This window comes from Triticum aestivum, chromosome 2D (genome assembly GCF_018294505.1).
Source record: "Triticum aestivum cultivar Chinese Spring chromosome 2D, IWGSC CS RefSeq v2.1, whole genome shotgun sequence".
Taxonomy (NCBI): Eukaryota; Viridiplantae; Streptophyta; class Magnoliopsida; order Poales; family Poaceae; genus Triticum; species Triticum aestivum.
In genome coordinates this window covers 472,889,480-472,904,027 of record NC_057799.1, presented here as the reverse complement: position 1 = coordinate 472,904,027, position 14,548 = coordinate 472,889,480, and the positions used below count along the sequence as shown (strand labels likewise).

At 46.5% G+C, this 14,548-nt stretch overlaps 1 protein-coding gene across 1 annotated transcript; it reads right to left on the bottom strand.

The window, feature by feature from the left end:
- Positions 1–835: 835 nt before the first annotated feature.
- On the bottom strand, positions 836–3,096 carry LOC123053900 (probable ascorbate-specific transmembrane electron transporter 2). Its single transcript, XM_044477499.1, has 4 exons — positions 2,686–3,096; positions 1,754–1,802; positions 1,428–1,630; positions 836–1,330 (listed from the first exon to the last, which is right to left on the bottom strand). Exons 1-4 carry the CDS (start codon positions 2,833–2,835, stop codon positions 1,016–1,018), a joined length of 717 nt encoding a protein of 238 aa, XP_044333434.1. The 5' UTR covers positions 2,836–3,096; the 3' UTR covers positions 836–1,015.
- Between the last annotated feature and the right edge of the window lie 11,452 nt (positions 3,097–14,548).

Sequence of the window (14,548 nt, the reverse complement as noted above, 5' to 3'; positions counted from 1 at the left end):
AAAGGCACAAATTAATCTTATTATGAAAATAAGCCAAGATGAACGGGAATGAGAAGTGACACTAACCTAGTAATTTTCCCTTGCCAATGATGCTAGCTATGCGGACAGCCGTGGATCCACGCACCTCTTGATCGCCCTTCGGCAGTTTTGATCTTGGATTAGAAGTTGTATGACGTTGGATATATAGGTAAGTGCCCTAGACCTCAGCGATAGGCACCGGAGGCAAGCAAAATGGACATTGACATGTCCCCTTCCCTTCCCTTCCAATCATGGGCTACTTCTGCAGGGGGCGACTATATGGTCTCTGGAATTTGCACTTCACTTGGTCGCCGGGGGGGGGGGGGGGGGGGGGGGTGCACTCATTACTTTTTTGCGGCTGCTTGATCGTTGTTAAGTAACCCCCCCCCCCCCCCCCACCCCGCCTCCCGACTATGCAATCTGCCACAATTGTTGGAGGCCTCTGGTGCCATGAGAAGCAAAAGATGGCGGTCTCCGGTCTCCAAAACCTAGCAAAGTGACCAGGTGCGAGCAGCCTCTCTACGAGAAACCCATTGAGGAGAATCCGTGAGGGGGTTGATTAGAAGCAACTTCTGCAGGAGAGGTGAACTCTAGTGGCAACAACATCGGCGGAGGAAGAAGGAAACCCTAGTCGCGGGACGACCGCGAGGGGGGGGGGGATGTTCACTTGGAATACTATCACAAACCTATCGCCCATGTGCATCCTAAACATACATATATCAGTTGTGCGATCACTGTATTTGTATCTTTGATGCTTGCTATGTTATGAGTCGATATAAAACGTCCTTTATAAAAACAATCAACTTATCAAGCCATCTCATGATCTTTCAAAGGTACCACTGCAGTTTTCAGTAATCAAATCGTACGGTTCAGCTGATACACACAAATCAGACGTGAGTTCTGTGCTTACACCCGATCTCGTGGAACCAATCGCACACGCGGTCTCGCTTCTGGACTTTCGACGATCAGTAGCACGTAGCCACGTACTAGGATGCTACTAACCGATGACTGGGATCGGAGCATATCCCTCCGGCTCCTCCACCTTAGCCGCGGGAGCGACGGCAGCGACGACCACGGCGGCGCCGAAGAGCACGACGACGAGGGCCGTGAAGTTGACCAGGAGCGCCTCCGCGCCGTACTTGTCGAGCCCGGAGCTCTGCAGGAACGTCATCTTCTCCAGGAACCCGAGCTCCGCCGTCGCCAGCGTGAGCACGTAGACGAAGAGCCCGAACAGCGCGTGCCACGGCAGAGCCCCGCGCCTCACGTCCGGCGCCGCCCCGGGAAAGAAGAACGTCACGAACCCAAATATCCACTGCAGATTGAGCACACAATTACATTAGCCGATCCGCCGGGAGAAAACTCTGCAAATCCTCCATGTGCAGGCCATGGCAACGGCCGGTTTGAGTTACCTGGATTCCGTAGAGAGAAATGGCTCCGATCCCGAGCCAGGAGTGCAGGCTGTAGAGGTTGGCGATCCCGCTCTCGTTGTGGAACTTGAAGGCGCAGTAGATCCCGACGGCGCCGAGGACGATGGCGATCGCGTGGAGGATCAGGTGGGTCAGCTTGGCCGTGTCGTGGCTCAGTCCCGGAAATACCTTGTAGACCATGATGGCTGCCAGGGTGGATTATTTGAGAGAAATTAACCGATCTGTGTTCTAGTACATGTACACTGTACAGTACCACCAACAGAGGCAAAAAAAGATCAGGGAATTCCTGTACGGTTCTTTAGCCTTACCTTCACTGCCAAGGATAATGAAGCCGATGAGCATAAGAACAGGGTGGACCTGCATTTTACAGCACAAGAAAATATGAATAATTGATTATCTGGAAATAACAACTGCAATTAAGTCAAATTATGTCACGCTGAGGCCATAAAAACATAATGAGAAAACAGCATCAATCACTGTTTTTTCAGTGATCCGATCGGGGCTGACAGGCAAAGGGGCAGAGAATTTAATTAGGCTCGTGTGCAAAAAGTCAGACGCTCCAGCAAAACTTGCACTAGTACGCGAAATATAAATCTGAGGATAATTTAAACAAAAAAAAATCCTCACAAGTCTAGCTTGGAGCAGCAGGCCAATATTCAAGTAGCCAACCATTCAACACAGGATGGCTTTCCATGTGCTCTGTTCAATCTTATCATGCTTTGAAGTCTCGCCCCTATTTTATGGGGTCCAGTTATATAACTTCTGATCTACAAGTGCCAGAACATTCATTGACAAGGAACATGAGCTAGCTGCAGGGCAATCGAGATTCAAGAGCAGCTGAATTTCTCAGTTGCAGCATTTTTTATTGTTGCCCCCGATCCCCATTTCAGCATGGTTCACCCCTAGATACTACTATCTCTGTTTCTAAATGTAAGACGTTTTATCAGTTTAATTTACTACCTATGTTCCTAAATGTATGACGTTTTAGCACAGTGAATCAATCGGACACAAGCCAAGAAACCAACAGCTCGAAGCCAGACCAGAGGCGAGGCTATTCGTCTGACACGGGAGGGTGACTAATTTTCTCTACAACCTCAAGGCAGGTATCGAATAATTATCTCTGTCCCTAAAGCTTCCACGGTGATGTGACTTGCAACCGAAGCGATCGTAAGCCTATGCCTATCCGACGGGGGCGGTTTGCAACAGGGGAAAAGAAGAAGAAAACAGAGCGACGACTCACGTTGAAGATGAGGTTCTTGTTGACCGCCTCGAAGGCGAGGCCGCCGCGGAAGTGGATGCACCAGACGAGCACCATGGCCGCCGCCGCCGCGCCCAGCGCGTGCGCCGCGTAGGTGAACGGCGTCGCCTTCACGCCCAGCGCGCCCGCCATCTCGCCCTGCTGCACACGAACTTGTGTGCCTTCCTTCTTCCTTCTTCCGTAGGGGTAGCTCACTCCCTATCAGCTCGCCTCGATCGAGGTACGACGAAAGGCGGGGGAGTGAGGGAAGCGTGTGCCCTGCGCACGGCCTAGAGAGCAGAGAGCAGCGAGCGGCGAGCGAGAGGAAAGCCGAGTCTTGGCTTTTGCTTTCGCCTCTTCCGCTTCGTGTTTGTTGATGTGGTGTGTGGACGACTCGGGTTGGTGCTGAGCTATAGGGCGGATGCTGACAAGGCCGGGAAGGCGTCTTCATCCATGCGCGGATCTGGAGAGGCAGATGGGATTTGACGGGAAGGTTTTACCTGCACGTCTGCGTTTCTGTATTCTTCCGTGGAACTCCCAAAACGGAGTCGCTGGACGGTGGCCCCGTGGGGGTTTATTTATTTTTGATCTGGCCCATATGGAAGGAGGGTGGCAGCGTGCTCAAGGTTTTCCTTTTGCGACTGTGCAGTGTAGCAAAGACTTTCCGTTAATTAACTAAGCAGGAGCACGATCATACTGCCTGGCCACGATGGCTACAACCTGATGATTAAGCCAAGTAGGCATTTTTTTTCACTGGAGTTGCTGTAAGATGGGCGTCGGGCGTTGGATTCCATGGTTGATTGATGATTGATCCGTTCCGTCTGTAACGGGCTGAACCGAGTTCCCGCGATGGTCCCGTCAACAGGATATGGGGTCGTTGCGACTGGGCAGAGCGCTGCAATGGAATTATCTGCAAACTGTGGCGGTGAGCGGAGGCAGGAGCCCGCCGTGTGATGCGATGTCGATGCGAGTGAAGACGACCGAGTTGAACGGAAGGGCGCGCATGAGCCTAGTTCCCGTGATGATTGATCCGTTCCGTCCGTAACCGGCAGGGCCTAGTTCCCGTGATCGTCCCGTCAACAGGATTTGGGGTCGCTGCGATGGGGCACACCGCTGCAATGAATTATCTGCAAACCGGGTGTGCCCGCCGTGCGATGCCGATACATGTGAAGACGACCGGGTTGAACGGAAGGGCGCGCACGAGGTCCACGTACCAGATCGAGAAGCCTTTATCTGCCGGTCATGGTGTCAAGTCTGAACCGATCGGAATGGCAGGTAGGTCAACTCATTTATTTTATTTTGCGAAAAAACTTTTGATCTAATCATTTTTAATTATGACAGTACAATGAATATAAAAATAATAATAATATCTACAAGGCATAGGATGCTCGGGTGAAGGCCATATCCACTCTCTCAGTTTTCCCCATCAAGATACCCAGGCTAGCAACGACCCGAGCATCCTGCATCGGCTTCGAGGGAGTACCATCCTCTTCCGTGCCGATGAACGCTCTGGGATTTGGGTCGTTTGAGCCAGTTTCTGCTCCTCCCAGACTCTGGAGTGACCGGATGGAGTCCGATGACGTGCTTGAGCGTACGCTACCTCCGCTGGACTTTGACGCTGTTGATGGTTCCGTGCTCGGGGGCTCGGAGGTGATTGTCTTTGTGATGACCTCGGTCGATGGAGGGGGGGAGGAGCTTGGGCAGGAGGCCCCTCTTTCTCCCGCTCTGACCGTTGCCTCAGCCCGGGCGACGGAGCCGACGACGGTGGTTCAGCCTAGGAGAGGGGGTCCTGGGCAGGTGGCCTCGGCTCCTTCTCCTCCAGCGGCTAGGGTGGCCGCACCACCTGTGGCGCCCGCGACTCCCTCTAGCCAGAGGGTCGGGGCGGGCGGGGAGTACGGGTAGGCGGCCCACGTACTCCCTTCCCCTTGCGCGCCTGCGCCCCAGGGCGTCGGTTCGAGGCCGACGTCGACGGGGCCTTGGAGCTCCCCTCCGCTGCTCACGGCAGTTCCTGCAGCTTCTTCGAGGGGTGCAGCCCCGCAGTGTGTTCGGGGTGAGGCTGGAGGCCTTACTTCGTGCGGGGCCACTCGGGAGGAGGTCATCGCGTTTGGAGGGATTTTAGATCTGGTATCTGTGGGGCGGCGGATGAGCTGCCGCCTCCAGGATCTTCCGGAGGTTGACGACATGCAGCAGCGGTGCGCCATGAGGGCGGCCAAGCTTCATGACATTGAGGTCACTACTAGTATGTCGGTCAACACTTCTAATTCCATTTTGCATTTTTCTAATAATGAGATTATTAATAATGCAAATCAATTAGGAGTTTCGCTAGGTAGTAATGATAGTGAAATATCTAACTCTATAAATGATATCCTGGATTTGGAAGCGGAACACGCTTTAGAAATGATTCAAAACTTAGCAGCGGTCAACCCCATGAATGACTCCGATATAGATGCATTGGGAGTTAGGGTGCTCGATAATTTTTGTGCGGATCTTGCACCATCCCTTCCTGAGTCAGAGGAAGAGGATGACACTTTCGAGGCTGAATTAGTTAGATCCACGGAGCCTGCTTGTGAGGACCGGGTGGAGGATCAAAACAAACCTAAGCGCAAGTGGAAGCGGAAGATTTACCCGGCTTCGGCGGTGCGCAGGAGTGCTAGGATCCGTACTACTAAAAAATTTCATGATGAAATATGAGAGGAATCTTTTGGAATAGCAGAGGTCTGAAAGACTTGGCTAAAAGAAGGTTTCTTGCATATGCTTCCATCGAGTATAAGTTAGATTTTATTGCTCTCTCGGAAACTGGTAGAGGTAATTTTTCTCTCAGGTTTCTCAGTACTTTATCGGGAGGTGTTGATTTTGATTGGCACTGCCTTCCTCCGAGAGGAAGATCGGGTGGGATCTTACTTGGAGTTAGATGCGAATCGCTGGAAGTGCGAAGTGTAGTGATGGGAGATTTCACAGTTAAGTTTCGGGTTAGGTCGAAGGCCGATGGGTTTAATTGGGCACTGGTGGCGGTATATGGTGCCGCACAGCCTGAACTCAAACTGGAGTTTTTGGCAGATCTAGTTCGAATTTGCGGTTCTGAGCAGCTTCCAATCTTGGTTGGGGGTGATTTCAACATTATTAGAAGGAGAGAGGAAAAGAACAATGATAATTTCAATGGCAGGTGGTCGTTTATGTTTAATACCATTATTGAAAGCTTGGATCTGAGAGAGATAGAGCTTTCGGGTAGAAAATTCACCTGGGCTAATACCTTGCCAAACCCGACGTTTGAGAAATTGAATCGAGTCCTTGCGAGCGTCGAATGGGAACAGAAATTTCCCTTGGTAACGGTCCAGGCGCTTTCGCGTGGAATTTCGGACCACACGCCTTTACTGGTGGACTCCGGTGAGGCAACCCACAAAAACTCTTTTTCGTTCGGACTGGCGTGGTTTGAAAGAGAAGGCTTCTTGGATCTGGTAGCCAGGGAATGGGCTAAGGATGCAGGAGGTAGAACTTCGGTTGAGCACTGGCAGAATAAGATAAGGCACTTGAGGAGTTTTTGCGTGGGTGGGCTAAGCATCTTAGTGGGATTTATAAGGTTGAAAAGGAAAGGCTCCTTACATTTATTCAGTCCCTAGATTTAAAATCCGAGTCCACAATCCTTCACACTACGAAGCTTACTGCTAAACTTGAGGCGGAGATGAGATTGAAAGAGCTTCTCCGTGAAGAGGAATTGAAGTGGGCGCTGCGGGCTAAGGTTCGCAAAGTTGTCCAGGGGGACGCGAACACTCAATTCTTTCACATGATCGCTAATGGCAAGCACAGAAAGAAAAGAATCTTTCAGCTTGAACAAGACAAAGGAACGATTTTAGGACAGGAAAACCTAAAATTATACATAACCAAATACTATAAGCAGTTGTTTGGGCCTCCGGAGGATAATTGTGTATCCCTAGATGAGTCTAGGATTTAGGATGTTCCTCAACTGGCTGCAAATGAGAATGATATTTTGACTGCCGCATTTTCGGAGAAATAGGTGTTTCAAGCCATTTCACAGATGGAAAATAATAAGGCTCCAGCGCCGGATGGATTTCCGGCAGAGTTCTATAAAAAGTGATGGCATATTATTAAGGGGGATTTGTTACCGATGTTCCATGATTTATTCTCTGGACAACTTCAGTTATTTCACCTGAATTTTGGAAAAATAACCTTGCTTCCTAAGAAAACGAAGGCTGTGAGAATTGAGCAGTTCAGGCCGATCTGTCTTCTTAATGTTAGTTTCAAAATTTTCACCAAGGTCGGGACTAATAGGCTCACACAGATTGCGCATTGATACGTCCATTTTGCATCATGCTTTTATATCGATATTTATTGCATTATGGACTGTTGTTACACGCTATGTCACAATACTTATGCCTATTCTCTCTTACTTTACAAGGTTTGCATGAAGAGGGGGAATGCCGGCAGCTGGAATTCTGGGCTGGAAAAGGAGCAAATATTAGAGACCTATTCTGCACAACTCCAAAAGTCCTGAAACTTCACGGAGGCACGTTTTGGAATATATAAATAATACTGGAGGAAGAATCAACCAGAGGGGGCCCACACCCTGGCCACGAGGGTGGGGGCACGCCCTACCCCCTGGGCGCGCCTCCCTGCCTCGTGGGCCCCCTGGCAGGCCTCCGGTGCCCATCTTCTGCTATATGAAGTCTTTTACCCTGGAAAAAAAATCACAAGCAAGCTTTCGAGATGAAACACCGCCGCCACGAGGCGGAACCTTGGCGGAACCAATCTTGGGCTCCGGCGGAGCTGTTTTGCCGGGGAAACATCCCTCCGGGAGGGGGAAATCATCACCATCGTCATCACCATCGATCCTCTCATCAGGAGGGCGTCAATCTCCATCAACATCTTCACCAGCACCATCTCCTCTCAAACCCTAGTTCATCTCTTTTATCCAATCTTTGTCCCAAAACCTCAGATTGGTACCTGTGGGTTGCTAGTAGTGTTGATTACTCCTTGTAGTTGATGCTAGTTGGTTTATTTGGTGGAAGATCATATGTTCAGATCCTTTATGCATATTAATACCCCTATGATTACGCACATGAATATGATTTGTCAGTAGTTACGTTTGTTCCTGAGGACATGGGAGAAGTCTTGCTATAAGTAGTCATGTGAATTTGGTATTTGTTCGATACTTTGATGAGATGTATGTTGTCTTTCCTCTAGTGGTGTTATGTGAATGTCGACTACATGACACTTCACCATTGTTTGGGCCTAGAGGAAGGCATTGGGAAGTAATAAGTAGATGATGGGTTGCTAGAGTGACAGAAGCTTAAACCCTAGTTTATGCGTTGCTTCGTAAGGGGTTGATTTGGATCCATATGTTTCATGCTATGGTTAGGTTTACCTTAATACTTCTTTTGTAGTTGCGGATGCTTGCAATATGAGTTAATCATAAGTGGGATACTTGTCCAAGGAAGGGCAGTACCCAAGCACCGGTCCACCCACATATCAAATTATCAAAGTACCGAACGCGAATCATATGAGCGTGATGAAAACTAGCTTGACGATAATTCCCATGTGTCCTCGGGAGCGTTTTCCTTCATATAAGAGTTTGTCCAGCCTTGTCCTTTGCTACAAAAAGGATTGGGCCACCTTGCTTCACCTTGTTTACTTTCATTACTTGTTACCTGTTACAAATTACCTTATCACAAAACTATCTGTTACCGATAATTTCAGTGCTTGCAAAGAATACCTTACTGAAACCGCTTGTCATTTCCTTTTGCTCCTCGTTGGGTTCGACACTCTTACTTATCGAAAGGACTAAGATAGATCCCCTACACTTGTGGGTCATCAAGACTCTTTTCTGGCACCATTGCCGGGGAGTGAAGCGCCTTTGGTAAGTGGAAATTGGTAAGGAAAAATTTATATAGTGTGCTGAAATTTACTGTCACTTGTTGCTATGGAAAGTAATCCTTTGAGGGGCTTGTTCTTGCAGTAGAGCAAAGAGTTGCTCCTCAACCTACTGAAAATGTTTACTTTGAAATTCCTTTGGGTATGATAGAGAAACTGCTAGCCAATCCTTTCACAGGTGATGGAACATTACATCCCAATTTGCACTTAATCTATGTGGATGATGTTTGTGGATTATTTAAGCTTGCAGGTATGCCCGAGGATGTTATCAAGAAGAAGGTCTTCCCTTTATCTTTGAAGGGAAAGGCATTGACATGGTTTAGGCTATGTGATGATATGGGATCATGGAACTACAACCGATTGAAATTGGAATTTCATCAGAAGTTTTATCATATGCATCTTGTTCATCGTGATCGCAATTATATATATAATTTTTGGCCTCGCGAAGGATAAAGCATTGCTCAAGCTTGGGGGAGGCTTAAGTCAATGTTATATTCATGCCCCAATCATGAGCTCTCAAGAGAAATTATTATTCAAAATTTTTATGCTCGGCTTTCTCTCAATAATCGCTCCATGCTCGATACTTCTTGTACTGGTTCTTTTATGATGAAGACTATTGAATTCAAATGGGATCTATTGGAAAGAATTAAACGCAACTCTGAAGATTGGGATCTCGACGAAGGTAAGGAGTCGGGTATAACACCTAAGTTTGATTGTGTTAAATCTTTTATGGATACCGATGTTTTCCGTGAATTTAGCACTAAATATGGACTTGACTCTGAGATAGTAGCTTCTTTCTGTGAATCCTTTGCTACTCATGTTGATCTCCCTAAGGAGAAGTGGTTTAAATATAATCCTCCCATTGAAGTAAAAGTAGTTGCACCTATTAACGTTGAAGAAAAGACTATCACTTATAATGTTGACCCTGTTGTTCCTACTACTTATATTGAGAAACCACCTTTCCCTGTTAGAATAAAGGATCATGCTAAAGCTTCAACTGTGGTTCGTAAGAGTAATACTAGAACACCTACACCCCTTGAGCAAATTAAAGTTGAACCTAGTATTGCTATGGTTAAAGATCTCTTGGATGATACTATTGATGGGCATGTTATTTACTTCTGTAACCTGATACTAAAAATAAACATAAACCTTTTGTAGGCATGTCTGTTATTTCTGTTAAAATAGGAGATCATTGCTATCATGGCTTGTGTGATATGGGTGCTAGTGCAAGTGCAATACCTCATTCCTTATACAAAGAAATTATGCATGATATTGCACCTACTGAGATAGAGGAAATTGATGTTACAATTAAGCTTGCCAATAGAGACACTATTTCACCAGCTAGGATTGTTAGAGATGTTGAAGTCTTGTGTGGGAAAGTTAAATATCCTGCTGATTTTCTTGTTCTTGGTTCCCCACAAGATAACTTTTGTCCCATCATATTTGGTAGACCCTTCTTGAATACTGTTAATGCTAGGATAGATTGCAAAAAGGATGTTGTTACTATTGGTTTGGGGTATATGTCTCATGAGTTTAATTTTGCTAAGTTTCATAGACAACCCCATGATAAAGAATTACCTAGTAAGGATGAAATTATTGGTCTTGCTTCTATTGCCGTGCCTCCTAATGATCCTTTAGAAAAATATTTGCTCGACCATGAAAATGATATGTTTATGAATGAAAGAAGGGAAATAGATGAAGTATTCTTTAAACAGGGACCTATTTTGAAACACAACTTGCCTGTTGAAATCCTAGGGGATCCTCCACCACCCAAGGGTGATCCCGTGTTTGAGCTTAAACCATTACCTGATACTCCTAAATATGCTTATCTTGATGAGAAAAAGATATATCCTGTTATCATTAGTGCTAACCTTTCAGAGCATGAAGAAAAGAAATTATTGAAAACTCTGAAGAAGCATCGTGCTGCTATTGGATATACTCTTGATGATCTTAAGGGCATTAGTCCCACTCTATGTCAACACAAAATAAAATTGGAGAAAAACGCTAAACGAGTTGTTGATCACCAACGACGGTTAAATCCTAAGATGAAAGAAGTGGTAAGAAAAGAAATACTAAAGCTTCTGGAGGAAGGTATAATTTATCCCGTTGCTGATAGTCAGTGGGTAAGTCATGTCTATTGTGTCCCTAAGAAGGGAGGTATTACTGTTGTTCCTAATGATAAAGATGAATTGATTCCACAATGTAGGATCAAAAGTATGTCTAGAGGGGGGGGGGTGATTAGACTACTTGACCAAATAAAAATCTAGCCTTTTGCCAATTTTAATTCTTGGCAGATTTTAGCAACTTGGCACAAGTCAAGCAATCAACCTACACATGCAATTCTAAGAGTATAGCAGTGGAATATAAAACAATTGCACATGAAGGTAAAGGGAGGAGTTTGAGGGAGCAAACACAATGTTGACACGGAGATTTTTTATCCGTGGTTCCGATAGGTGGTTATCGTACATCCACGTTGATGGAGACTTCAACCCACAAAGGGAAACAGTTGCGCGAGTCCACGGAGGGCTCCACCCATGAAGGGTCCACGAAGAAGCAACCTTGTCTATCCCACCATGGCCGTCGCCCACGAAGGACTTGCCTCACTCGTGTAGATCTTCACAAAGTAGGCGATCTCCTTGCCCTTACAAACTCCTTGGTTGAACTCCACAATCTTGACGGAGGCTCCCAAGTGACACCTAACCAATCTAGGAGGCACCACTCTCCAAGAGGTAATAGATGGTGTGTTGGTGATGAACTCCTTGCTCTTGTGCTTCAGATGATAGTGTCCCCAACACTCAACTCTCTCTCATAGGATAGGATTTGGTGGAAAGATGATTTGAGTGGAAAGCAACTTGGGGAAGGCTAGAGATCAAGATTTATGTGGTTGGAATGGAATATCTTGACCTCAACACAAGTGTAGGTGGTTCTCTCTCAGAAAATGTATGTTGGAAGTGTAGGCATGTTCTGATGGCTCTCTCCACGAATGAAGAGTGGGTGGAGGGGTATATATAGCCTCCACACAAAATCTAACCGTTACACACAATTTACCAAACTCGGTGGGACCGATTCAGAGAACTCGGTCGGACCGATTTGGTTCATAATGTGACCGTTAGGGTTTTCGGTGGGACCGACATGTCAACTCGGTGGGACCGATGTCATTAGGGTTAGGGCATAACGTAATCTCGGTGAGACCGATTACACAAACTCGGTGGGACCGATTTTGGTAATAGACAAACAGAGAGTTGGTCAGGCAAACTCGGTGGGACCGATTCGCTCATCTCGGTTGGACCGAAACGTTACGAAAGGGTGACAGAGAATTTGCATTGCAATCTCGGTGGGACCGATCGCTCATTTCGGTTTGACCGAAACGTTACGAAGGGAAACAGAGAGATTACAATCCCATTTCGGTGAGACCGAGATCCCTATCGGTGAGACCGAATTGATTAGGGTTTGTGGCAGTGGCTATGTCAAGTGAACTCGGTGGCGCCGGATAGATCAAATCAGTGGGGCTGAGTTTGACTTTTGGTTTGGGACATATGTGGATGTGAGAAAGTAGTTGAGGCTTTTGGAGCATATCACTAAGCATTTTGAGCAAGAACCTCATTAAGCAACACCTCACCCCCTCTTAATAGTATTGGCTTTTCCTATGGACTCAATGTGATCTTGGATCACTAAAAATGAATTGTAGAGTCTTGTGCTTTGAGCTTGAGCCAAACCTTTTGTCCTTAGCATTTTGAGGGGTCCACTTTCTTAATTCATGCCATGCCAATCATTGAGTTTCCTGAAATATTTATCTTGAAATAGCATTAGCTCAATGAGCTATATGTTGTTAGGAATTACCAAAACCACCCAGGGATAGTTGCACTTTCAATCTCCCCCTTTTTGGTAATTGATGACAACATATAGATCAGAGCTTCGACAAATGATCATAAGATTGAAAAACATCGTCGCTTTGAGAAGTATGTGATAAGCAAGAGCTCCCCCTAAATTTGTGCATTATTTAAAATTTGCTTTTGAATGCAAATGCACAATTGATTAGGATCATGGGTTACTCTTCCATGTCACATACATCTTGGTGGAGTGCTCAAAATGATAGAAATTGAAAGCATGCACTCATCACCAAGCAAGTGAATGATCATATAAGGATATAAGAGATAATATCATCCAACAAGCATTAAGAGTAGCATATGATCAAACACATGATCAAACAAGTATCTCACAAGGACAAAAAGTATCTCACGCAAGCACACAATAAAGAAGTTCAACCAAAATAGCAAGAGAGATAAAAAAGCAACACTCTCTCTCGAAGCCTATGATCTATACATTTTTCTCCCCCTTTGGCAACAAGTTACCAAAAAGTTCAAAAATGCATAGTGCTAAACGTCTCTCAAGCTTGGCCTTCATGAGGTGGTGTAGAGATGACTCCAAGGACGAAAGCTTCTGTTGATGTAGCTGGAGCTGGTGGAGTGGCTGCTGGAGGTGGCACTGGAGTTGTGGCTGCTGGTGCTGATGCTGTAGCTCTAGTATCTGTGACTGGCACTGCAGCAGACCTCTAGCTTCGGGGCACTCTAGCAAAAGCATCTGTAGTTGACTTTCCCTTCTTCTCCTCCACTTCCTCCTGAAGTTGCTCAACTGCTGACTGAATCTCAGTTACATTGACATCAAGATCATAGAATTTCTGCTCAATGATCCTCTCCAAGCTCTCCTGGTTTTGAGTCAGGGTGGCCAAGCCCTTCTCAATCCTCAAAGTGGATTGGATCAGATATCCAAGTTGATCTTGCTTGGTCTTCAAGAACACTTGAGATGCCTCTTCAACAGTTGGCATCCTTGCAGCTTTTTCTCTGCCCTTGCCTTCTTTGGCAAGTTGCTTGGAGTTCTCCTGCTGCCATCATCATAGCTGCTTGAGGGATTAGTGCCCTCACTCATCTGAACCTGCTCTTCAGACTTGTTCTGACTGTCACTTTTATTAGACATCTTCAGGCAAACTATCAGCAGACCCTGTGAATAGGTTGTAGATGAGGTAGAGTAGATGAGCATCACAAAGTACAGAGGTTTTGCAAAACAGTTGAGTCAAAAAGCTTAGTTTTAGTTCTCTACAGAAGTGATCTTGGAGCTACCGAATTGACAAACTCGGTGATAGCGAAGCAACACTTGGAACCTAAACTAGTGAACTCGGTTGGGCCGAGTCACAGTTCGATGGCACCGAGATTGGTAGGGTTTCACAGAATCTTGAACTCGGTCACACCGATTTGCACGTTTCGGTCAGACCGAAAAGCGCATGTGCAATGGCCTAAGCCGAATCGGTGAGACCGATTTCTACAGTTCGGTCGGTCCGAGATGAGTTCTGCGGAGAGCTAACCCTAAAATTTTCGAATCAATCTAGAGCTAAGGAAGTTTTCGCTGGACAGGATGATTTCATATGTGGCAAGAATCATGGCAAAGCAATGTGCTAAGAATCGGAGTTAAGGAATAGCACAAAGATCAAGTTCATACCCTAATTCGGCGGTGAACTTGCTACGGCGGCAACGGCGGGGCAGATTTCCGTTGACGGCGGCGGAGACCAGTGGCGGGAGGTCGTTGGCGGCGAGAGGACGATCCAGAGACCCGAAGAGGCAGAGCAGGTCACGCGCGGGTGAAGGGTTTTGGAAAATTTTCCAAAATTTGACCCGTCAGTATATATAACCTGACCCTGTCGGTGTGACCGAGTGGAACAACTCGGTGGCATCGAGATGCAAAACTGTGAGCAGTTACTGCAGCTCGGTGTGACCGAAAAGTTCTAATCGGTTGCACCGAGATTGAAAACCTAGATCAACTTAGTGATCTCGGTATGACCGAAAAGGGTGAATCGGTTAGACCGAAATGCACAAAGAGGTTTTGGAAGTTTAAGTCTATGATGAATCAGGGACTCCGAGTGCTCCTCACACAGAGTGGTTCGAATCTGACTTGATCAAACTTTGTGATGTAGATAGAGTTTGAGACG